The sequence below is a fragment of the Physeter macrocephalus genome, chromosome 3 (genome assembly GCF_002837175.3).
Source record: "Physeter macrocephalus isolate SW-GA chromosome 3, ASM283717v5, whole genome shotgun sequence".
NCBI classification, from domain to species: Eukaryota; Metazoa; Chordata; class Mammalia; order Artiodactyla; family Physeteridae; genus Physeter; species Physeter macrocephalus.
The window spans coordinates 23,358,511-23,381,887 of record NC_041216.1 but is presented as its reverse complement, the minus strand read 5'-3'; the positions used below and the strand labels follow the sequence as shown (position 1 = coordinate 23,381,887).

The 23,377-nt window shown below is 47.1% G+C and overlaps 1 protein-coding gene across 1 annotated transcript in view; it reads left to right on the top strand.

Moving 5' to 3' along the window:
• The window catches only part of VPS13D (vacuolar protein sorting 13 homolog D), a 236,236-nt gene that overhangs the window by 185,210 nt on the left and 27,649 nt on the right, over window positions 1-23,377 (top strand). Inside the window, exon 66 of the mRNA XM_028487836.2 lies at window positions 1,872-2,067. Coding sequence (XP_028343637.2) covers window positions 1,872-2,067 — 196 coding nt within the window. The remainder of the gene's footprint in view (window positions 1-1,871; window positions 2,068-23,377) is intronic.

Sequence of the window (23,377 nt, the reverse complement as noted above, 5' to 3'; positions counted from 1 at the left end):
TGTAGCCAGCTCTGTGTGTCTTGCTTTCCTGATGGGCTGCGAAGGCCAGGAGAGCATAAAGACCACCTCTAGTCATGTTGGTACTTGGGCAGAGCCTCACGTGATGCCTGGCGTATAGCTCATGCTTAGTAATGGTTGTAAACTGAACTGTTGGTACCAGATTCTTAGGAATCGTCTGAAGCTATCAGAAGTTATATCAAGGTTAATCAAGTCTTGATTGTCTGCATTTGGAGGAAAAAAGAAGGAGTAGACATAATAAAGAATCATGTTTTTCTTAGTTTTTGTTTATCAAGTTTCCCAATGGTGAGGATTGGATCAAAATACCTCTGCTTTTCCTCAGCCTGCCCAACTGGAAAGCGAGCAGCCCCCAAGGAGACATCAGGCTAGAAGTAAAATTTGGCTGAAATTGATCTGTTTATGGACTTTCAGAGTTGATTGTTGGGCAGTCATTTGGGTTTAAAGATTTAATCATTCTTTCTAGTAACTAATTCCGAGGAAAGTGCTCTGCTATGTGTACTTGTCTTTATCTGTCCAGCATCCTTGTGGTGCAGAGAGAAAGCATGGCTGTCCTCACTTTTTAGATGGACATACCAGTGTGCCGAGAAAATGAGTGATTGGCTCAAGGTTGTAAAATCCCTTCCAACCAAGGATCCTTCAGATGATACGTACAACACCTCCAGGAGCCAGTTAGGCCATTCTGAGACCAAGAACCAGTGGCCTCATCCAAGGAGGACCCATTAAGCTCTGGGATGTATGAAAGCAGTAGCCTAGAGTGAGATCCTTCCTTCAGGATGAAAAAAAAAACCCTTAAAAGATAACAAGAACCAGAAGCAATTGAATCTCCTTGGTTTAAAAACTGGGAGTCATGCTCCGTTCTCCCTGTAGGCCCTGCTTGACCCAGGTTTAGTAATGTTCTGTCTCTGTCATGAGCTTTGTTCAAAAGTTTGGGAAAGGCGTATTGCCTCACTGGAACAAACGGACCCAGGATGCAAAAGAAATGTTGTGAATTGTTAGTACATTCTCACCCAAGGAATTTCCTTTACCAATTTGTCTCACTAGAGCTGAAGCGTCTAGAGAGTCCTCATACCCCCACTGTCAAAGGGTAAACACCCTGTGAGTGTCCCTGGCACAAATCCTGGAAATGCTTCTTCCCTGCAATGCCTGTGTCCTCTCCAGCCTTCGCCAACTTCTGGCCACTTTTGAGGCTCTTTAAGGTCACTGTTGTCAACTTTCAAAATGTTTGGAATGTCTTTTTGACTTAGGTTGGTCTTTTGAACTGGCTGCATTGAGGGTCCCTGCTGGCTTTGGCAGCTTTGGGGGTGCCCTTCATCAAGGCTTCACCCTTTACTCTGATCGCCTGCACCCGTTTCAGCAAAGTGTGCAGTAGCTTTACCCCATTTCAGACATTTGGTGGTGTTTGCCAGTCACACAGTATTCTTTGAAAACTGAGGATTTATCTTTAGTCGTCTCTCCGCCTTGTGTTTTGTGGGATCCCAACTTTCCCCAAGGGCCCTATTTGCTAGTCTGCCGATTTAATCCTGCGTCTGCACCCTCTCCTGATTGCCCATGTGCTGTTCAAGCTCTGGAATTAAAAAGTAGTCACTGTTAACCTCTTAGCTTTTCTTTGATTCTTTTAAAAGTGAAACGCGCTTTACTTATGACCAATATGTCATGTATATTCTCTGACTCTAAACTCAGTGGGCAAGTCTGCTGCCTCCCCATCTTGAGTTGGCCTGCCTGTGGCCTATCAAGAGACTGACATTACGCCCCTAAGTTTACCTTGCCAGGTGCATGGAATTGAGGGGTTTGTCTTTAAATGCTTTTGCTTTTATCCTTGGCCAGCTTACAATAGCCCTTGTCTTTTCTGCTAGGTATCATTGGTGGACTGACCAGTGTTATAACCTCAACGGTGGAAGGTGTGAAAACAGAAGGGGGTGTCAGCGGTTTCATATCTGGCCTTGGGAAGGGGCTTGTTGGCACTGTAACCAAGCCAGTGGCAGGCGCCCTGGACTTTGCATCAGAAACAGCCCAGGCGGTGAGAGACACAGCCACACTTAGTGGCCCCAGGTCAGTGGTTGTCGGAGGAGTGGCTTGTGCAGTTTCCGGCCCGGGTCTGCTGCCTCTCCTGAGCCATACTGATATGTTGAATCCTGTACTTTTTCTGCCTTAATTATGTGATTTTTAAAAGTTTGAATACGTGTAACTAAAATTTCTGACCTGCCTAATATAGAGGCATGAAAATGAGGCACAAAAATCTGGCATGAATTTTTCCAGATCTATATTTATATCTGTATCTATCTATCTATATCTATATCTGCATGTACTGGATATGTGTGTCTGTGTGATGTTTTTTTTCATTAGAGGAGTCAGAAATACGATTGGATCCTTACACCCGTCCCCTGTTCACCAAACTAACTAGACCCCTACACGCCCATTAAGAATACTCTCAGGCCACAGGCTGTGTCTTGCTCCGAGGCCCCATGGCGTGGTTTGAGAATCCCTGCAACTGCGGTTCACCACATGGGTCTGTCCCTCCTTAGTTCTCCTTCCACTTGAAAGTGCCAGCCAGTTCCCCAACCTCATAAAGAAACTCCCCAAGGAAGCTGGCAGTTCTTCTGTGGGATGCTGTCTTGCCTTGATACCAGCTGAGACAGGAAATCAGTGACAGCCCATATGGCTCCAAATCTCATAGAATCCAACAACTTTAACTTCGCTCTCTGTGTTAGTGGCCTGTTTTAGCCTCGCTTTTTCAGAGTGACTAATTGGGGACCTTACCAACAAAGGGTGTGATGAATGCTACAGTTCCCAGCCGAGCTGGGCTCCACTTAAGCCCAGAAGGATGTTGCTGCTGCCTGGTTAATGGATATTCCCTGAGTGAATCAGTGTCCCCTTTTAGAACGCCTAGGGCCTGGGCCATGTCCACACCCTATCGCTCCCTCAAATAGGATTTGAAGTGAAACCGTCCCCAATTAAAATGAATCCATTTTCTGTCACCAGGAAACCTTACTGATGACACATTACTGCACTAGGGGAAATGCTTAAGATTGTAGACTGGGACCACGTAATATGTTCTGCCAGAATGTCTTCCATCTGGAAGCAGCTGCTTTTTTAAAAAAGGATCTTAGAGTTTACTTTAGTTAATTTTACATTCTCTTCTCAGACACAGAGCTGAAATAATCCTTGAGTATATTTTGAAGCGTTTATGGAGTTGGGAAGAGGGGCAGGAGGGAGCCTTCAAAAGTATTTCCAGGGCTTCCCTGGTGGCGCAGTGGTTGAGAGTCCGCCTGCCGATGCAGGGGACGCGGGTTCGTGCCCCGGTCCGGGAGGATCCCACGTGCCGTGGAGCGGCTGGGCCCGTGAGCCATGGCCGCTGAGCCTGCGCGTCCGGAGCCTGTGCTCCGCAGCGGGAGAGGCCACCCAGTGAGAGGCCCGCGTACCGCAAAAAAAAAAAAAAAAAAAAAAAAGTATTTCCAGTTAAATTTTACATGTCTGCTCAGCGGGAGAGGCCACCCAGTGAGAGGCCCGCGTACCGCAAAAAAAAAAAAAAAAAAAAAAAAAAAAGTATTTCCAGTTAGATTTTCCATGTCTGCTCAAAGCCCAAGAAGTCTGCCGCAGGTATTTTGTTAGGACAGTAAGACCTAATGAAGCATGAGTAAAGCGGAAGGCCCCTAAGAATTCCAGAAGATCCATCCTCATCCTTAAAATCCGAGACTGGTCAGGGGACTGAGTGAGTTGTTTCCAAAAGGGTCTGAGGTGTATGTGTTAAATTGAGAAATATTATTATTTTGTGCTGTAAACTTGAATGATGTTGACCAGAAAGCAATCCCTTGCATTTTATACACTGTCAGTTTGGAAATCTTGATAAAGTTTTGCATATTTTTTAGGGCACAAAATGGTTGCTGCAGAAAGGTGGTGGTGGTGTTTTTACCAGCTGTCTGGCTTTGCTGTAGAAGGTTCTGTTTAGTGTCAGTCAGTGTATATCTGTCACTGATTCATTTTTCAGTTAGTAAATATTGATTGAAACTTGCCTAAGAGCTCAGGGTTGGGAATATAGCAGAAAGCAAGGCTGTCCCTAGTCTCAAAGGACTTCCAGTCAAGTGGGGCAGCAAACAAAACAAATAATCATATAAATAATAATTTGCTAAAATTGCGATAAATGACACAGGAGATTTACAGAGTGCTGTGAGACTGTATAATTAGAGAAGGCGAGAAGTAGAAGGTTTGCTAACGTGGGGTCAGTGGGGTCAAGGAAGGCTTTTCTAGGGAAGTGATATTTGAGATGAAGCCTGAAGTAGAAGTATGACTTGGCCAGGTGAAGAGAGGAAAGAATCTCCTTCCAAGTAAAGGGGTGCAGGGAAGCTATGCAGCTTGTCTCGAAGCGACCAGCAGCTGGGCAGTCTGATTCAAGTGCCCCGAGCGGCCATCTTCTAGTCACTCGCTCCTCCTAGAAACAAGAGCGCTAGCGATGAGTGAGGAGCAGCCAGCCAGCCCTGGGCCCACAGACATGGGAGCTCAAAGCGGGGGCATTAAGCTGCTGCCTCTCCTCTCCGTCCCTGGAGGAGCCAGGAGTGGGAGAGCCAAGGCTGCAGTTACCACGTGCTGGACCTGTGAACTGAGGGCCAAGAGAAGCTTGGCCCTTTACCCTTCATTGCACTGAAAAGGCACTACAGATTCTTCAGAAACTCTTGTAACCAATTTCCCTTAGTCCATTCGTCTAGATCCAAAAGTAGGGTTATTAACAAGGAGCCAAGCGCTAGAGAGAAAAGAGCACTTGACCCCGAAAACAATAGCACTCGGCCCCAACCCCCTTACCTGTGAGCTTTGGGCCCTTGGTCAAGCCTCCTAGCCTTTCGAAGCCTCAGTTTCTTCCTCTATGAACTGGGATAAATATACCCGTTTATTTATTCTATCTCTCAGAGGTTTGAAGCCCAACCAGAGTTATTTTAATGTGGCTGCTATAAAGAACTATAAAATGCTGGGTGATATTAGTTTTGAAGTCATATTAAAGGAGCAGAGAGATTTTTGCAGGTGGAGAAATGTTGCAGTGCCTTAAGGGTTTGTTCTGATGACACTGTGATCTCTTAGGAACGTACTAGCTCTACCAAGGGATAAACCACCCTGATTTCTTGGAAGTGAGTTATAACCATCTCCAACCATCCCTGTTGATTGAACAGGATCCAGGGGTGTTACTCAGGGTTTTTCCCCACTGTTTAGACAACAGGGACTAACTAATGATTTGAAGGGATTAGAAGTGAGATTCTGACCGAGGGCTGACCTGAGCCCAGGGACTGAGCCAGCGATAGAACTCAGGAGTCCAAGGGCTCTGCCTCTGAGTCCGCTCTTGGAATGAGACTTTCTCCTTCCTTTGTAATATTTCATCCAAGTGAGGGCTTAGATCTTAGCATCTATGTTTTAACTGACCCAAATTTTAAGCAGATGATAGCAAAGTAAGCCATAAAACTGTGGAAGGCTATTCCTTCCAGTAATCCATCTGAAAAGTGGCCTTACAGGAAATATTGGCTCCTTTTTGTGTTTATTTGAACATGATTTTATTTATAGGGAACCCCCCCCCTCACTTGAGTTCTTTTAGATTAAAATACTTCCAAGTTCCTCTCCTTGTTGGAGTGTGCAGGCGTTCCAAGAAGACAGCCACCTACCTTTTCCCTGAAATTTCCATGCAGTCTAACAGTTCTTGGGAAGGCAGGTGGGGGTGGGGGAGAGGAGAGGGTGGAGGACAGCAGAGCCTTTTGGCCTCAACATGAATGCTGTGGACCCGTATCCCCTGCTGCATTTGTTAACTGTACAAGTATGTGTGGTTTGGAACTGAAGGAAGAAGCCTTTTCCAAGGCAACGTTCTGCTGGCTCAGGTTGCATCTTCTCGTCTCCGTGTGTTGAGCCACATTTGTCTGTTCCCAAGTAAAGTTTATGAAAATGGCACCGATGCAGCCGCACTTGTGGTGCCATTGAAGTCATGTAGACAAGCCCGCCACCCTTCAGGAGACCAGGGCAAAGCAGGGCACCCGCTGGGCTGCACGTCCAATTCTCTGCGTGTGTGGTGGTATTTGCTGGTAGCGTTTAAAAAGATACTTGGGGTAGAAAGCCTCAGAGACCCAGGAGCAGCAAAAAACACCATGGAAAAGAAAGAAGGGTCTGACCCTGAGCGATTTATTTGCTTGTTTATTTCTCTGAGTACCTTAATGTCGTACACTTGGGGTCGCATGAAGTTTCGAGCAAGTAGCAGATGAAGATTTATGAAGCTGGGCCCCTGGGGTTTCCTCCAAAATATTTCTTCACCTTTTTCATCAAGACCCAGAACAGGGGGGAGAAGAGGGAGTCAGCAGAACTTGAAATATTTAAACTAATTTAGCAAAGCTCAGGAGTGTTGGGACTTATCTCATTATTTACGTTAGATAAGGAGGAAGGGGGAATCTGAAGGATAATGATAGATCATTGTTTAAGAACATAGCATCAGGACTCGGATCATGTTCTGGAATCCCAGGACCCTTGTATTATGCACGTAGATGTAAATTCCAGTTGCTCTGAGAGCTTTTGAGTAACCATTTGGTTGATTTCACAGAAAAGATTTACGGTGGGCATATTTGACTTCTTCAGCGCACATGCTCCCAAGACACCATCCGAAATCTGTTAGAGACTTTCCACTAATGGCCTCTTAGATGTGAAATTGAAATGGATTTTTTTCAGGAAAAACCCTTTTTGTTAGTGTTTGCGTCTTACCCATGACTCTCCAGGAAAAAAGGTCATCAGAGCCTTGAATGCTGTCAGGTTGGACAGGTGAGAAGAAAATCAGCAAAGGGCATTTAGGGAATGCTTCTCCTGCTCTTCCATTCTAGTCTGGCAACACTGCTCTGAGAGCAGCTGTTTGCCCTTCTTGGTATCATACATAACACATCAAGCAGAATTGGCTTGAATTAAGCCTTTAGGGAACTTCCAAAGGTGAAAATCGAATAAAAATTTAAGTATTTGTTAGGATATACCAGAGCTCTCAGTTTTTTCCACCAGTGTTTCCTTCTGAGGCAGAGCACGGTGGACCGATGCCCCATGGATCTGGAGGCAGAGCCGGTCCAACATTTCCTGGAAAGTTTCTGTTTCATCTTAAAACTGTAAATGAACTTTACAGTTTATCCCATGTTTGTTTTAATAGGGTAATATTTTTCATTGCTAGCCAGTAAAATTAACCATTCAGAAAGATATACCATGTCATCCTGTAGCTACTGCCTCCTGCTCATTTAAGAAGTACAATAGACCCCTTCCAGATGAGTTCTGTAGACCCTCATAGCATCGATATAAAGCCGTGGTTCTTGGTCTGGGTGAAAAGCAAGAACCTAGTACAGGTTTGACCCTGAGGCTCTGTTTCTCATCTTCGGGCGTATCTGTCTGCTGGCTTGGTAACCATCTGCTGGGACCATGTTGACATGTCAGTTTTATCATGGGAAGGAACTCGATTTCAGTGAAACTCAAAAAGTACTGTTGCATCCGGCTGAAGGGAAGGGACTGTTCATATCTCTCCTGTTACCCAGAAGTGGCCCCGTGGATCTAGGGACAGCCCCTTTGTCTGTCTTCTTCTCACCCTTGGGTGTGAGGTGAGAGCCCTGCGTTCTCACTTCCCGATCTTGCCACACCAGGCCTTTCCCAAGAACGCTTGAAGGTAGATGGATCCTTCTCTCGCTCCTCCTGAGCAAACCCAGAAGAAGAAACAACATTCAGAGCTGTGCTAATGACGTACGATGTCTCACTCGGGTCTGAAATTAAGCTGATGAAGTTACAGGATAAGACATTTTTTAAGAAACACCTTAACAGTCCTTCATGCCTTATAAGTTAAAATTTCTCTCATAGGAACACAAGCAGAGAAATCTTATTTTCTACGACAGACTTCTTCCCTCTTGCTGAACTCTAAATACTGTATTCCCCTTTCACTCAAAGGCTCCAGACGATGCCATTCTCATTATAACTTATGGAAAGCTCAAATCTGTTGATGGAAAAAAAAAAGTGTGTGTGTTCCTGCACACACATATTTGAGAAAAGCCTTTCCATTTCTGAAATCCCATGACTCATTTTTATGCAAGATTATCTGTTAGGGAAAAAACCACTTTTTTGGTCATGGTACATTATTATCGTTTCTAGAAAGGAGAGCATCTATTTTTTGCCATTTTTGGCTTGCAGAGATGACTGACTTCATGGAAACGGCACTATCCTGCTTCCAAAAGTAAAAATAAATTGAATTCAGGCATGTACATCTTTGATGTACAGTCCTGCTATCTCAACTAGCAGGTCTTTGCTCAAAGAAAATAGAATGGAAAGTGTGATTGCTTTCTGATTTTGATTTCTTCCATTTAAAAATTAAATAGTCGGTCTGGCCCTTGTACATGTAGTCCCTTCCTGTTCAGTGACTTGATTTTTAAAACTCTGGAATGACACCCAATCTTACATACATAAGATTTGCATTTGAGATTTTTGCTTTGAACTTCAAGAGAAACAGAAGTGTATTTCTTCCTGAGAAAAATTTATATTCCCTGTATTAGAGAAGAATGAAAAGCCATTTAACTGTTGGTGGAATTCCTCTGCAAAGGCATTAGGTTTACTTATTTTTAGATTTTGATGGCAATCCTATGTCTTTCATGGTTTTCCCTTACAGAATCATCCCTCTTTGCCCAGGATGAAATTGGAATCTCCCTTAAAGAAAGGATTCAGGTTTGCGTTCATATCCCCTGCTCCCAGAGAGTTTTAGCCAGTAAGAGAATTCTGAGATAGATGGAGGACATATGGGCTACCAGAGAATTGAAGACTGTAGTACTGTTTTACAAGTGAAAGCTTGTAATCTTTGGTGGAAGAAAAGGTAGGTTTGGGTGTTATTAACCCTGAGTTTCCTTGCCCCGGTACCTTTATCTAGCACTCTTTTGCCAGACTGCCTCTCAGAGACAGACCTTTGCTAAGTTTCTCGCTAATTTGTCAAATGGGGGGGAAATGAGATTGAACTAGTAAAACATTTTAATCACAGTATACCCTGAAAGAAAGTTTTATTATATGGGGCTTATATAACTCAAATTAGGTTAACAGTGTTACTTTACTAACCTGTATCCTTAGTGGATTTACTTTAATGCGTAGAGGAAACTGATTTCTGATTAGCACAAAATTTATACATATGGGACCTTTTAGGACAAAGGTTCTCAAAATATGGTCTAAGGACCCCTGGGGAACCCCCAAACCTGCCAGGGATCTATAAGGTCAAACCTATCTTTATATATTTATACATTCATTCGTATGTAGATGTATAGATGGATAGACAACTATTTTTATCATAATGTTCTCTAATGAACGTACAGCAGAGTTTTCCAGGAGCTACATACACAATGTGTGATATTACAACAGGTTGGCTGTAGAAGCAGATAAGAGAAGGCAGCTGTTTTCGATTAAGTAAGATTTAAAGAGATTTGCAGAAATGTAAAACACCGCCATTCTTTGCACCCTTCTGTGACTCCATGAATATGCCACCAGTTAATATACCACCGGTTAATATACCGCTCTACCTGGTTAATTTCCTTGACAAGCTATTCTATTTGAAAATATGGTGATGATCCATCATCCTGCTGATAAATAGCACATATCGGCAATGGTGGATTAATGTGGATCAAACTGTAGGAGCCGCTGTAATGTGATGCTTCACTTTGGCTTCCTGCCAACAATTGTCAGCCCTCCTGGTTTGCTCCTGACTTTTACTGGGTTTCTTGAAGTAACAGTTGGAAAGATTCTATCACATATCAGAAAGACCTCTCACAATAATTTACCTAATTTAGTCCTTCACCTTAACCTACTATCCCAATAAATTTTAACTTCAGCAGCATGGTAAGTGCACAGCAGATGACTTCAAAGTGCAAGGTCCGTCTTGTCAAAAGGCCACTTGGTTGTGTTAGCAGTGCCCTGAGCTTGTTCAGGAAATCAAGAAAGCATATCTCTGTCAGATTTTACTTGGCAAAACCTCAGTTTTCTACCCTAGCAAAGTTGGTGAGCAGGATAAACCTACAATATTTGGATAAGCTCCTTTGAACTCCTTGTGGAAAGCAGTTTTTATGAGGCAGTTTTTCTGTGTTAACACCAGAGACAGCTCCTAGTAGGTTTTCCCCAAACATACTTCAAACATAGATAATGGCAGGGGTGACCCAAGCTGTATCATAAAACCCAGGGACTGCTGAAAACTTCAAAGGAGAGTCAGAGCAGAACTTCACCTCTCATTATGAGGAGGATGGGTCACAGGAATCCTGGCTCACCCTGGTGGCTTGGGACTGGTTGAATCCAGTGTAACCTCACTGAATACTTCCAGGATGAACCGAGGACAGGGCTCTTCGTTCCCCTAGACTTTACCGAGCTACTCCAGCAGCACAGTTAGGGTAGCGATACTGGCACCTGCCCACCTGCCAGGGCATCAGGAGGCCAGATTACCATGTGTGAGTGCCTTCGTATCCCTAGTGAAAAGAGGCGAACCTCAGAGAGTTTTTATGTTTTTGTTGGAACTATTGAGGGGCCCCATTAATTCAGTTAATGAGCTTGTGATATTCAGACCTGATTGCTTAGTGAGCTCTTTGGTTTCACGTGTAGGCGAATTGACAGTAGAAATTCATCAAGCGGTGAAGCATTGACCTCCTACTGTATTCCAGGCATATAATAGGTATTAAGTACCAAGAATAGGTAAATCCTGGAGGACAGACTGCTGTGAGGAATCTTCCAGATTCTTGAGAAATCATCAAGCTGTTTGTGGGTTAATACTCTTGAATTATTCTTACATGCCCATTGAAGCAAGTTGCCTATGGCTTTCTTGAAGTACCCCTTTATTGGTGATTTTTGACTTGCTGTTTGTTCTTAAAAACACCAAAACTGCCTTTGTATGTCGGTGGTGTATATGGGATGGTGTGTACTGGTGTATATTTGGTAGTTACAGGCACTCTTTCCACATCATTAGGTCTGTCACAGCCCTTTCAAAACAAATCATTATCGTTTTACTGATGGTTTACGGTTGGATAATTATCTCTTGATTTTTCAATTATTCTTTCCACCTTATACATATTTACTGAATATTCTTTAGTGACTACAGTTGACAAGAACAGTGCTTTTTAAAAAATCTATCGTGTTGACCTTAATGATCTCATTATAACTCATTATCGTTTTGTCTTTTCAAATTGAAGTTTATTTTCTCAGAGTCCCTGCATGCCCGCACTTTCAGAAGTCAAAGACTCCTACGTGTGTGAACTCAAAACCCAGCCGCCAACTGCCCCACCCCACCTCTTCCCCGCTCCCCTGCGGGCAGCCACCTCCAGCACTTCTGGCTGTTTCTTCAACTGGAGGCATTTTCCTCCGTGTTTCTAAAAGAAAAAAAGTGACTGTAGTGCCGTTTCTTGATGTCATTTGACTTCCTACTGCTGTCCACACGTGTCCCTCGCCCCCCTCACGCCCCACTTATCAGCGTACTGTAGTTATACCATCATTTTCGGGTAAGGCAGTCATTCCATTTTTACATTATTACGGCTATGTAAGTAATATTCCCAGTGAAGCCATGTAGGTTACTAGGATTATGTTTCCCTTTTGGTTTAACTTTGTAGTTTGTTTTTTCCCCCTGGAGTCAGTAACCACTTTTATTATTGTTTGCTTAGTTTTATATACGCACATTCCCAATTTATCCTCAAACTCTTGTCTGCTTTCAGCTTTTTTTACTCTGAGGTTAGTAACTCCTTTTTAAAAGGTTTTTTGTATCTGCCTATTACTCATACATCTGTATACTCTGCTGTATATGCTTAAAAATGTTTTTAGTAATTAATTTATCGTTACGTTTTTTTCCTTAGAATGCCTTCCCCTAGCTGCCCCCTGCTTCTATCCGGACGGCCCGCTCTCTAGCTCCTCTGTAGAGCTAGCACCCTCGTTCTCTCCTGAGTTTCCTTCTCCTGTTTGTTTGTTTGCTTGTTTGTTTATTTATTTTTGGCCGCGTTGGGTCTTCATTGCCGCCCGGGGGCTACTCTTCGTTGCAGTGCGCAGGCTTCTCATTGCGGTGGCTTCTCTTGTTGCAGAGCACGGGCTCTAGGCACGCAGGCTCAGTAGTTGTGGCACACAGGCTCAGTGGTTGTGGCTTGCGGGCTCAGTAGTTGTGGCTCGTGGGCCCTAGAGCGCAGGCTCAGTAGTTGTGGCGCACGGGCTTAGTTGCTCTGCGGCATGTGGGATCTTCCCGGACCAGGGCTCGAACCCGTGTCCCCTGCATTGGCAGGCGGATTCTTAACCACTGCGCCACCAGGGAAGTCCTCTCCTATTTGTTTGTGTTGGTCTTTTTCTTTCACGAATAGAGACAGTTCCCAGATGTTTGGTGATTCTTGACTAGCTGTTCTCCTATTTTAAGATGAGGCACCGGTCAGCAGATTGGGGGGCTTCCTGTGTGGGGCCCAGGGCCTTGCCATGAAGGATCAGGTGAGGGGGACCTGTAGATGCTCGTCTTCTGCAGAGGAGGAGCAGGCTGGGCTGCGGGTGGGAGAGGGCCCTACAGGTCTCACTGCTTCTTATACAAACTTTCACCCAGTCTTCCTGTTTTCACCACCTCACAGAGAGGCCTCCCTGTTCCTCCCCGATGCCCCAGGCCCGCAGAGCTCTTCGGCGCCTCCGTCTTTCTGAAATTTAGCAGTTAACCTACTAATTAGCTCACTGCTTTGTGGCTGCTACTCCCTCAGGCTTACATCCCAGCACCACTTGTCCATCTGCCCTTCAGCTTCTAAAATATTGTTGACACCTTCTCTTTATCCTTGTGGATCCGCGCCACCTGTATCCCTTTGCTTTCGCTTTAGAGGGGTCTCTGGACTCAATCTGTCATATTTAATCAGAAGGTCTATAGTTTAGATTTTTCATTAATTCATTCATCTTTTCTTGATGTCGTTTCTCCTCCACATCCAACTGGTAGCTCAGAATTAATGTGGTTTTACTGAAATCCATATACATTGTTTCTGCTAAAACATTCTTTGGAGTTTGGTGGTATTAATAAATAATACTATTGCTAACATTTTTAAACCTTTACTATGAATGTTTACTATGTCCTATGTACTTTACATGTATTATCTCATTTAATCACCATGACAACTTTTGAACAGCATCTGCTTAGGCGGTCAGCGGCCCTTCTTTCCCAGGAAGATTTAGAACGCATCTGGAGAGAGGTCGTTGCTAGTCCCAACCCCAGCTTTATGTCTGGTATTGGTCTTTAATCTCTCATTCCGTGTGTTGTAAAGAAACAGGTTGTGGAAGGCTCTTGTCAGATCCGGGGAACATGAAAGAAATAGCACACCCCACAGTAGTGACATGGCCCTGTCCCCACCCCTCGCTGAACCATAAAAGCTATTCAGAGGGGCCGGCAGCTGGTGAGCAACTGTACTTAGATCCTGGGTGCTGATGGGTGTTTTGTAGTTTCCAAGGGAAAGTTGCTGAAAGCTTTCTTATCTTGACACGCCAAGGGCAAGAGGTCTTTCTTCAAAGAGAAGCGCTTGTTTCAGAAAGAGACGTGGAAAGAACATAAAGTCACAGGTCTTCCCCAGTTCTGGAGAAGAAGTGGGAAAGAGCGCTGTGGTAGCCAGTGTGAAAAGAAACCGAGCATTTGCAAGGATCAAGAAGGGGCTCCCAGAGCGCTGCTTGGTTCCCACGTCTGTAACGCGAGGTCAGAGGGCAGCCCTGGGTGTGAGTCATCTCACTGCTGTTTCTTAGCTGTGGCCCAGAGCAAGCTTTTCCCCCTTAATATCTCCAAGGTGAGATTCCTTTGACTCATGTGGAATAGGAATAATAATGCCTACCTCAGTGGGTGGTTATATGGAGTAGATGACATAATGTATATAAAGCACTTAGCCTGACATGTGGCGTGTAATTAGGGCTCCAGAAATGGCATCTGTGTCAGTATTCTCTCTGAATATGGGATGTTGAGCGTAAGGAAAGCAGGGATTGTATCTTTACCTCTTACTTATAGCCTGTCCCTGGAAACTTGCCAACCACTTGCTAGAGTGCTAAGATGAGAAATTCATATGCCTTGCTGCGTTTTTGTCTTTCCCATTCTCTTTCTTCACACAGAATGGTTAAATTCAGGCCTACAAACCTGTGCTTGTTACATGGTTAGAATTCTGGGTGGAGCAACTCACCTGGGCTCTCAGAGTTTGTGTATGAGAGCCCCACTGGAAAAGGTGTGCAGAGGCCACGAACTTGCTCTGAACCCACTTGTGAAGAGCAGGTGATCCCAAACTATTGTTAGTGTCTGCTGTAAATGATATGCCTCTGGGTTCGAGCAGAGTTCAGCCAAAAGCCCCACATGACATGGAAATCTGTCCTGGAGCCAGGTTTGTCGGGTAAAAGTTATGTAGCGAATGTCTCCAAACATTGGCATCTGTTGTCTGCCAAGGGTAGGACAGCCGAGAATGATAGAGTGCTTACGGAAATTCGGATGGGGCATGCGACCCTGTGACAGCTGACACACTGTTTCAGGCCACTGTTGCTCACCCAGCTCTTCTGATAAACAGCTTTAAAAGCATTACGTGGCTTGGAAAGCATTCTTCAAAAACGGTTATATTTTCCAGACGCATGACAGTCCACTGTTTAGTATTGTTGAAGGGTTTTGAACTGTAGAATCAGATCCCCCTTCAGTGGGGCTTTTGGAACTGTGGAGGGCTTATCTGTCTGACTCCTGCCAGGACGGTCTCACAACAGTGTTATCGTGTAGGTCGGGGACCCTATGTCTGTTCAACAAAAAATAAAAGTGTTCTTGGGTTCAGGACTAGAGTTTAAGGGGAAAGACTGTTTCTTTCATCTCCGGCTAGACGTGATGGGCTCTTTAAAACACTGCTTTCACCAGGCACCCTTTTGTTCATGGTTTCTGCATAATGAAAATAGGAGATAACTTTGGATATTATAAGGAGCCTTTGAAAATGAGCTTTCTCTAGATTATAAATGCTCATTTCATAATTCATTTCAAAAATCATTTTCCCATTTGTCCTATTTCCAGAAATTTAGCTCCTTTAGGAAATTCTCAGTGTCACTGGGCAAGGAGGTGGCTCATGGGGGAATAGGCAGTGCCCAGGCTGGACGGTGCATTTGGGACTTAGACTTATGTCGACCATGTGCTAAATACAGAGTACTCTAGTGACAGGTTTTTAAGACACTTTTATTGAAGTCTAATATACAACAGGGTTTTTTTGTTTTGTTTTGTTTTGTTTTGTTTTTTAAGTTTGGAGATAGGATTCATGAGATTTTAATTCTTATTCCCAAAATGCAATGGTGGAGCTGACACAGTGGCCCGGAACATCATTCTGATTTATTGTGTTGAAGGGACAGCAGCTCACATTCTTTTAATATGTCAGTGTAGGATCAGTTCCTCCTTGACTCGAGTCTCTGTGATCAAAATAACCTATCTGGATGTTCCATTTGGGTGCTGGAGAGCGTGGCCTCTTGGCAAGAGAACAGGATTGTGAAGCGTGAGACCAGAACCCTGATTCCACCCCTGACACTACTTTGCTTTGTGGCCTCTTGCGAACAGCTTTTCGTCCCCTCCTCAGGTCAGTCTTCCCACTTCAAAGGGAGTGGGGGTCAGCCTTGCCTGGTCATGTCTGCGTGGCTGAGGGGTGACTCCCTGGAGGAACGGCACAGAGGCGGCTCCCTTAGGGCTGGCCCTGCCGCCAGGAGGAAGCTGGGCACCCGGACAAAGAAAGCCCAGGCAGGACATGCGAGCGCTCGGTATATCGTTTTCTACAAATAAAAGGCAGTAGGTGAGTGTGAGGCAGTGTGTACCTAAACCAGCCCTGAGCAGCCCTGGGCCCAGCCTCGGCCCAGCAGGCTTAGCGCCGGTCAGGTCGGTTACATCTCATCCCCTGCGGTGTGGACTCTGTGGCCAAGTCCGCACTGTCACTGCTTCAGCCCTCCCTCTGACTTCCCCTCGGGGAAACTAAAGTGCCCCTAGAGTGGCAGGCTAGGTCACACGGGGGAGTATGTGAGGATGGCCTACATAGAACCCCTTAGAAACGGACCACTTCCCACATGCTCAGTCATCACAGAGCTACTTGAATGTTCACAGTTTCTTTTAGCTGATGGCCAAGAAATCAGTGTTTAAAAAAAAAAAAAACCAAAAGCCCTTGACAGAAGCCATTTTGCACCAAGAGTGGATGTGTATGGTGTGAAACAGCAAATCTCAAGACATATTTCCTTTTTAGTTCCCAAACTAGTATCACGTTAGTCCTCCTTAGCCCTGTCCACAATGCTAGAATAAATAGTCCAGAAAACACAGAGGAGGGAAGTGTGTGGAGCCGGGAGTCTACTGATGGCAGCTCTGGGCACGTGTATTGGCTGTTGCTGCTGCGTCCTTTTTTTTTTTTTTTTTTTTTTTTTTTTTGTGGTATGCGGGCCTCCCTCTGTTGTGGCTTTTCCCGTTGCGGAGCACAGGCTCCGGACGCGCAGGCTCAGCGGCCACGGCTCACGGGCCCAGCCGCTCCGCGGCATGTGGGATCCTCCCAGACCGGGGCGCGAACCCGGTTCCCCTGCATCGGCAGGCGGACGCGCAACCACTGCGCCACCAGGGAAGCCCTGCTGCGTCCTTTTTGTAAGCACCTTGTGCTCCTGCATTTTCAGGGTCTGGCCTTGTTGTTTACTTATGATTTGCCTGTCCCTGGAATCTGGTCATCAAAGTGACCCCAAGATGGAGAAAGTCCAACAGGAAGTAGGGGCATCCAGGTCACCGCTCATAAGTTCTCAGTCTGTCCTGGTTCATAACTGAGTCTCATTCTCAGGCATGGGTCCAGTTTTCCAAATTTTAATGTATCAGAGAATACTGATGTATCTGGGCTCAGGATGGGCCAAAACTAAAGCCTTCAGGTGCCCTTCTGTCGTGCACTGACGCCTGATGGAGACTGGATTCATTTATGAGTATTCGTGTAACCTGTGATAATGTGTGTGCAAGCGCTTTGTCGGTTGTCCTGGGAGATGTGAGGCATTATTATGACGAAAGACTTAATTGAACCCTACACTTGTATGTGAAAAGCTAGAGACATTAAATGGATGACACGTTTTTCTTGAGGATTTCCTAAATTAGCCCACCTAGCTTTTTCTTGCCTCTTCTTTCCTGACTTTATTGGTTCTCTATAACCTATATTTTTAACACACCAGTACAAATAGTGATTCTCAACAGCAAGAGACAATTTTCTGTGACCCATTCATTCCATGGCACCTCCTACCTATGCAAAAAAAGGTGCTGGAGGCTTTGGAATGACAAATTCATGAGCACATCTCTAAACATCAACACAGTGGATAAGGAAGCATTGTGAGGAAAATGCACGAATGCAGTTTCCGTTCAGAAACACATGGTTACCTTGAATCAGGAAGCACGACTTTTACCTTCAGATTGATTCAGGGTCTGATACGAAATAGGCCACTGACTTCAAGAGAGTCTGTCAAAGAAGTCTGCCTCTGCACGGAACTGGAAAATGCCTTAGTGCCTGTCGTAGCTGGTATGGGATTCCTGGGTTTATTTTCAAACAAGCTTGGGCCCTAGAGTAGGGTTGCCTAACAGTGGCTGAAAAGACAAAACTGGCAGGAAAGCACGCAGTCCCCTCCAAGGCTTTCCTACCTGACCCTCTCATCACGTCTTTGGTTTGGTTGGGGTTTGGGGTTTGTTCTCTCTGTGCCTCTTACTCCTCCTCTCTCTGTTATGCTTGGACCTTGGTTAGAGGAGTTCTAGTGATCGTCCCAGACTCCCATAAGTCAGCCCAGTAGCCTCGTTTTTCAGGTGGACTTGGCTGAGGCACAAGAGACGTACGTGATGAACCATGGCCTCACAGCTCATCCTTTGGAGAGCCTGGATTCAGCTCCGGGATGACTTACCTTCCAGCCATCAGATGGCATCCCCTGGAAGGAGCTGCCTTACGAGCTGCTCCAGGATTGCTCTCCTGTCCGGTTACACTTCAGAACTAAAGTGAAGTCCCATCTATCTGGCTGCTTGTTTAACCCTTGTACACTAGTCAGAGATACTGAAGATCACGGATGAGAGCAAATGGGCAGACTCTGCAGGTCTGACGCGTGGGACCTTCTCCTGTTTGATTCCAGGAGACCCAGTCCCCGGTGGACACGGCCCCTCCACGGCACGTGCGCAAGCGCACACACGCACATTCACGGACAGTGCGCCCGTATGCCGCCCTTGTAGCCAAGGCCTGAAAAATACCTTTACTTTGTCCTGTATTAATGTTAAAAGTAAGACCAGCTACTAGTCAGTGTTTACATTGCCGTCCCCTGTGGGACCTGGCAAGCCTGGAAGATGCTGTGGCACTGTGGCTCCTTTTGATGTCTGGGCTGTACGAGGGGCCAGCGTGCCTCCTGTGGTACCCCAGAGTCCAGGGTTTCCCGGGAGGTGTGCCGCAGGAGGGTTTGGCTGCTGCTTCAGAGAAGGCTTATCAGAGATCAGACCGAAGATTTTGCTTTTGTGAGAACGAAGTGTGATCGTCCATTCAGGAGCAGCTCGGGGCCTCTACGTAGGGGCCCAGGGCCTGCTGGGATGGGGTTTTACACTTGGGCTGTCCTTTTGCCCTTCCACTGAACTCTTTTCATTTCAGTCATGAGCAAACAGTCAGTGCCTGAACTAACAACCCCACAGTCCTCCGAAGCACGGCTGGCTTACAGTACCGAACAAAGGGAGGGAGGGCCGCGTGGGCCGGCCCAGGCCGAGGAATGCGGCTTCAGGGTTCTGCTCCATAAATTTAACCAGCACGACGAAAAGGAGATAATATGAGCCTTCGTGATGATCTGAAGGGGGAGGTTCTGTGTCCCATTGATTGCGGTCTGGCCCAGGGCCAGGCCCAAGCCTGACCGACAGTTGAACCATATCGTTAAGGCGTGTAATACAGCTCGAGTCTTGTACTGCCGCCAATGAGTACATATCCACAGGGCAAAAGTTTATAAAGAGTTGAGGCTGTCCTGTTTAACCCTCTCACGCTGCATGTAATAGACCCAGCTGCCATTCAGAACTTGCCCATCTGAGGTCATACAGGAAAGCCAGCACGTTTCTTTTCTTCAAACAGAGCTTTCCAGGACTGGGGAGAGGGAAGAGGCGCTGTCTAGAGAGGGTCAAGGCACAGCGATGCTTCCCTCCGAAACGGAGCTGCCTGCCGCCTCCCCTCCTCCCCGGCCAGAAACGGGACACCTCAGTGCTTCATTCAAAGTAGCTCTCTGTTTGCAGGATAATGTCGCTGAAGGAAACGGGGCTGACACGACAGGAAACCTACCCGTCTCCGAGGAGGCTGCGCTGGTGGCAGAGGTGGTTGGACGCCGACACTGGAGCGCGTCCCCCTCGAGTCGCTGAGGCTCCGGGTGGTTCTGTCGCTTCCCTGCCGCCCAGCCTCCTCGAAGGCTGGTGATAGCCTCGCTTTCTGGCTCTCCACCGCCGAGCCCAAATGCTAAGCCAGAGCAGGTGGGAGGCTGTCCCATGGAAAGCCTGTTAGCCCAGGGAGCTGGCCGTCAGCGGCAGGCCGCCCCGTGGGGCTGCTGCCCCTTTGTCAGGGGGCAGGGCCTAGAGAAGCCTGGTCCTCACAGTAACGCTGCACCGAGTAAATGGACAGACAGACAGGGCTTTGGCGTAAGTACAGTCATAAAGAGAGGGCCGTCTGTCTTCAGAGGACCCGAGGAGAAAAGTTGGTTAAGGGAGTAGTTTGGTCCTAGCCATCAGCCAGTTGCATCCTTTGGCCAAACTGGGAGCCTACCTGTCCTTTGTGCCATCCAGCAAAGCATGTATTTCTGTCCTTGCGGAGAGCTGCTTGTCTGCAGCGGACAGGACATCTTGGGGGGGGTCCCCAGCTCTGGATGGCGATGCTCCAGACTTTGAACGTGTACTCATGCCACACACACCGTTTTAAGCATTTTACGTGTATTACTGTTTAATCCTCCAGTGACTCAGTGAGGTGGGTGCTGTATTTTCCCCATTTTACAGATGGGGAAGTCGAAGCACAGAGAAGTTACATAACTTGTTTAAAATCTCAAAGCTCATGAGAGAGGGAACCAGAATTTGAATGCTGGCAGTCTGAACGAACGCAGAGCACGCACTCCTAACTTCTGTGCTGCTTCTGGATCATCTCTTGGTGTCTTCCGTCAAAAGGCTCCGTGATTTAAACCTGAGGCCTCTTGCCTGGTCTCTCAGATCCACTTCCTTTTGATTCCTTTTTTTTGACTGTGTTGGGTCTTTGTTGCTGCGCGCGGACTTTCTCTAGTTGCTCTGAGCGGGGGCTACTCTTCGTTGCGGTGCGTGGGCTTCTCATTTGCGGTGGCTTCTCTTGTGGCAGAGCACAGACTCTAGGCGCGCGGGCTTCAGTAGTTGCAGCATGTGGGCTCGGGAGTTGTGGCTTGCGGGCTCTAGAGCACAGGCTCAGTAGTTGTGGCACACGGGCTTAGTTGCTCCGCAGCATGTGGAATCTTCCTGGACCAGGGATCAAACCCGTGTCCCCTGCATTGGCTGGCAGATTTTTAACCACTGCGCCACCAGGGAAGCCCCCCTTATGATTCTTGAATGTGGAGGGTGGGAATTGGATATCTGCCTATGACCCAGAATATTTGGGGAAAGATGCTAAGGCAGTTAGCGGGGGAGGTGCTATAAACCCCAGACCTCGCAGCCGGAAGGGTGCTTATCACAGACTCTCACCCCTACCGGCCTAACCCAGAGGTGGCAGACGGTATGCCTGGAGAATCAGGCCGCCAAGCGTTGTGTCCAGGAGCTGTGCTGTCCCTGGCCCTCTCTTCTGTATCTCAGCCCCTCCCCAAATGATGATCCTTCCAAATTCAGAATCTCTACTTTCACACAATAGCAGTCACACATGCGGGTTCCAGCTTGTCTTTTCTCTGCCATCCAGCCAAGGCCATCTTCACCAGCTGGTGGCCTGGGAACTCTGATTGGGACACAGTATAGGAAGCCTTGGAAGGAGAAGAGAACGTCCAAGTATGTGCTCAGCATGCTATAACCTTCTTTTGGTGGCCGAGGATAACTTCTGTTTATTTTGGTGCTGGGGGGCCTGCAAAAAGAGTTCTAGAGGTAGAAGAGACTAAAGGGCTGGCCGCGTCTGAGATTGCTGGAGTCTATCTATTTAGGCTTCCATAGTCGAGGTGCTTTAAAATCCTAGAAACAGGCTCTGGTAGTCCCTGGATGGAGCTAGCTCCATGGTTTGGACTCCATGAAATGATTGCTAAACCCAAAGTTTAGAAGACCGTGGTAGTACTGGGTGTCTTTTAATGGGGCACCTATTTGGGGCTTCTCTTGGAGCTCATTTGGCATCAAGGAGCTATGCTGTGGCTGGTCTTTGGCGATGTGAAGAGAGAGAAATGCTAGCGGGGAGTGAGTGGTTAAATTGTAGGAAGGAATTCCGCTGCTCTTTTGAATTATTTTTGTTCCGTTTACCAATGATTAAAGATGCCATGAGGTGGCCAGATGATCCACGAAGCAGGATTTATAGAGATGCTTGTCTGCAGAGATCGTAAGACAGAGAGCACTAGAAAGTTCCAGCACTTTATGTAGCATGCAGAAGGAAGCCTGGTCTGAGCTGCTTGCATCTGAGCCATCCTTCGGAAAGGGAGCAGCACAAAGCAGCAGCTCCAGAGGCACCTCTTGGAGTGTGTGTGACTCACCCTCCTTTGTCAGCATCAGGGGTGTCCCAGGCCTACCTGTTCCTCTCACCCCGAGGAGCTTGTTCTTTGGAAAGCCACGTGCCCGCCCTCGCTAGCTGCCTCTGCCCCCAGGTTCAGAGGGAGAAACAATCTCTCGGCGGACAGGAGCGGCTGGAGGAGGGGGGTCGTGTTTGTTTTTGTGTTAGCATGGCAGGAAGCGGTGCCGTGGCCTCTGCTGCACTGGACAGGCTCCCGGATGCACCTGCTCTTCCCAGAGGCCCAGCGAGGCCCAGGCAGGAGGGCCAGCGCCCACTGCTGCCTGGTCTGTGGCGCCTGCAGGCTTGTGACCCAGCGCCTGGGGAGGCCACCTGCAAAATGCAGGTGGTGAAGCACGAGCAGTGGCTGGCCCCAGATTGGGGGTGGGGGGCTTTATTCTGCCGCCCCCTCTGTCTGAAAGGGTCTAGCATCTTTCCCCTCTGCCTCCTCGGCTCTCAGCAAGTTCTCACACATTTTGAATCCACATTTTTTTCTAGTCCTGTAGAGGAAAGCCCCAGTCCAATGACTCACGTGGTCTCAGTCTCATTGGCTCTTGTTTCCTAGGAGAACAAGTGCTCTGAAGGTTTGGTGCCGGCTCTGACCCAGGGCATGAGTCTGATTTTTACGAAGGCACAGAAATGCACCTGAGATGACCCCAAGTCCTCTTCTTTCTTTCATTTTTTGATCTCTCACCACCTGGACCATTAAGTCTGCTTCTAAAGGGGGCTAGGGAGAGGAGAACATTTCAAAGCAAAGCTGATTTGGTCTCTGAACCAGCTTGTCTTCTAGGTTGTACTTCACCCTGATGAGAATCAGAAAGGACAGTCTGTAAGCCCCTGAAATGCAATTTCCAGTGAAACACGAACTTCACTCTAGGGGCTCTGCAGCTGGAGAGCCTCACAACCAGGTCCAGATGTTCTCTCTCCCTGCGTTAGCAGGAAGGGGATTTCGGGCAAGCTGGGAGGCAGAGTGCTTTTGCTTTTACCCATTCTTGGAGTACCCCTTTTGCAATTGGTGTCTTGCCTCCCGGGGCTCTTTAGGATAAGTGCTGTGAGCACCTGGGTCCATTGTGGCCCTGCCTCCCCCTCCTCCCCTCCCACTCATTGCTCCGAGCTGGCCAGTTACCACAAGCGAGGGAAGACCTCTCTCCTGCTCTTCAGGTTCAGAAGGCAAGACAGTGCTGGAAAAGTAAGTTAGATGGGCTGGGAAGGAGGCTGCCTGCGGAGGACCCTCAGGTTAACAAAGCAACATCCGTTCCCCCCCGGTGCCCCCCGCCAACCCCCGGCCACCATCCAGTATAGCGTGGAGCCATGCCTCCCGGTCCTGGGAGAAGTAATAGTAATGAACGAGTCATGGCCTTTCCCCTGGGGAAATCTTCACTCAGACCACCTCTTACCCAGAAGAAAGCCATTTTAGACAAAGCCTGGCCATTCTCACTTCTTTTTTCCCAGTCTGCGCCCAGCCCGTGCTTGTCCTACAGTATGCTATCATAGAAATTTGTACTCATGCTTTGCTTCTTAAGTGCGCTTTAGACATTTTGGTGTTTATGCCTGACTCTTCCCCTGAATCATCTTTTTTTTTTTTTTTTTTTTTTTTTTTTTTTTGCGGTACGCGGGCCTCTCACCGCTGTGGCCTCTCCCGTGGCGGAGCACAGGCTCCGGACGTGCAGGCTCAGCGGCCACGGCTCACGGGCCCAGCCGCT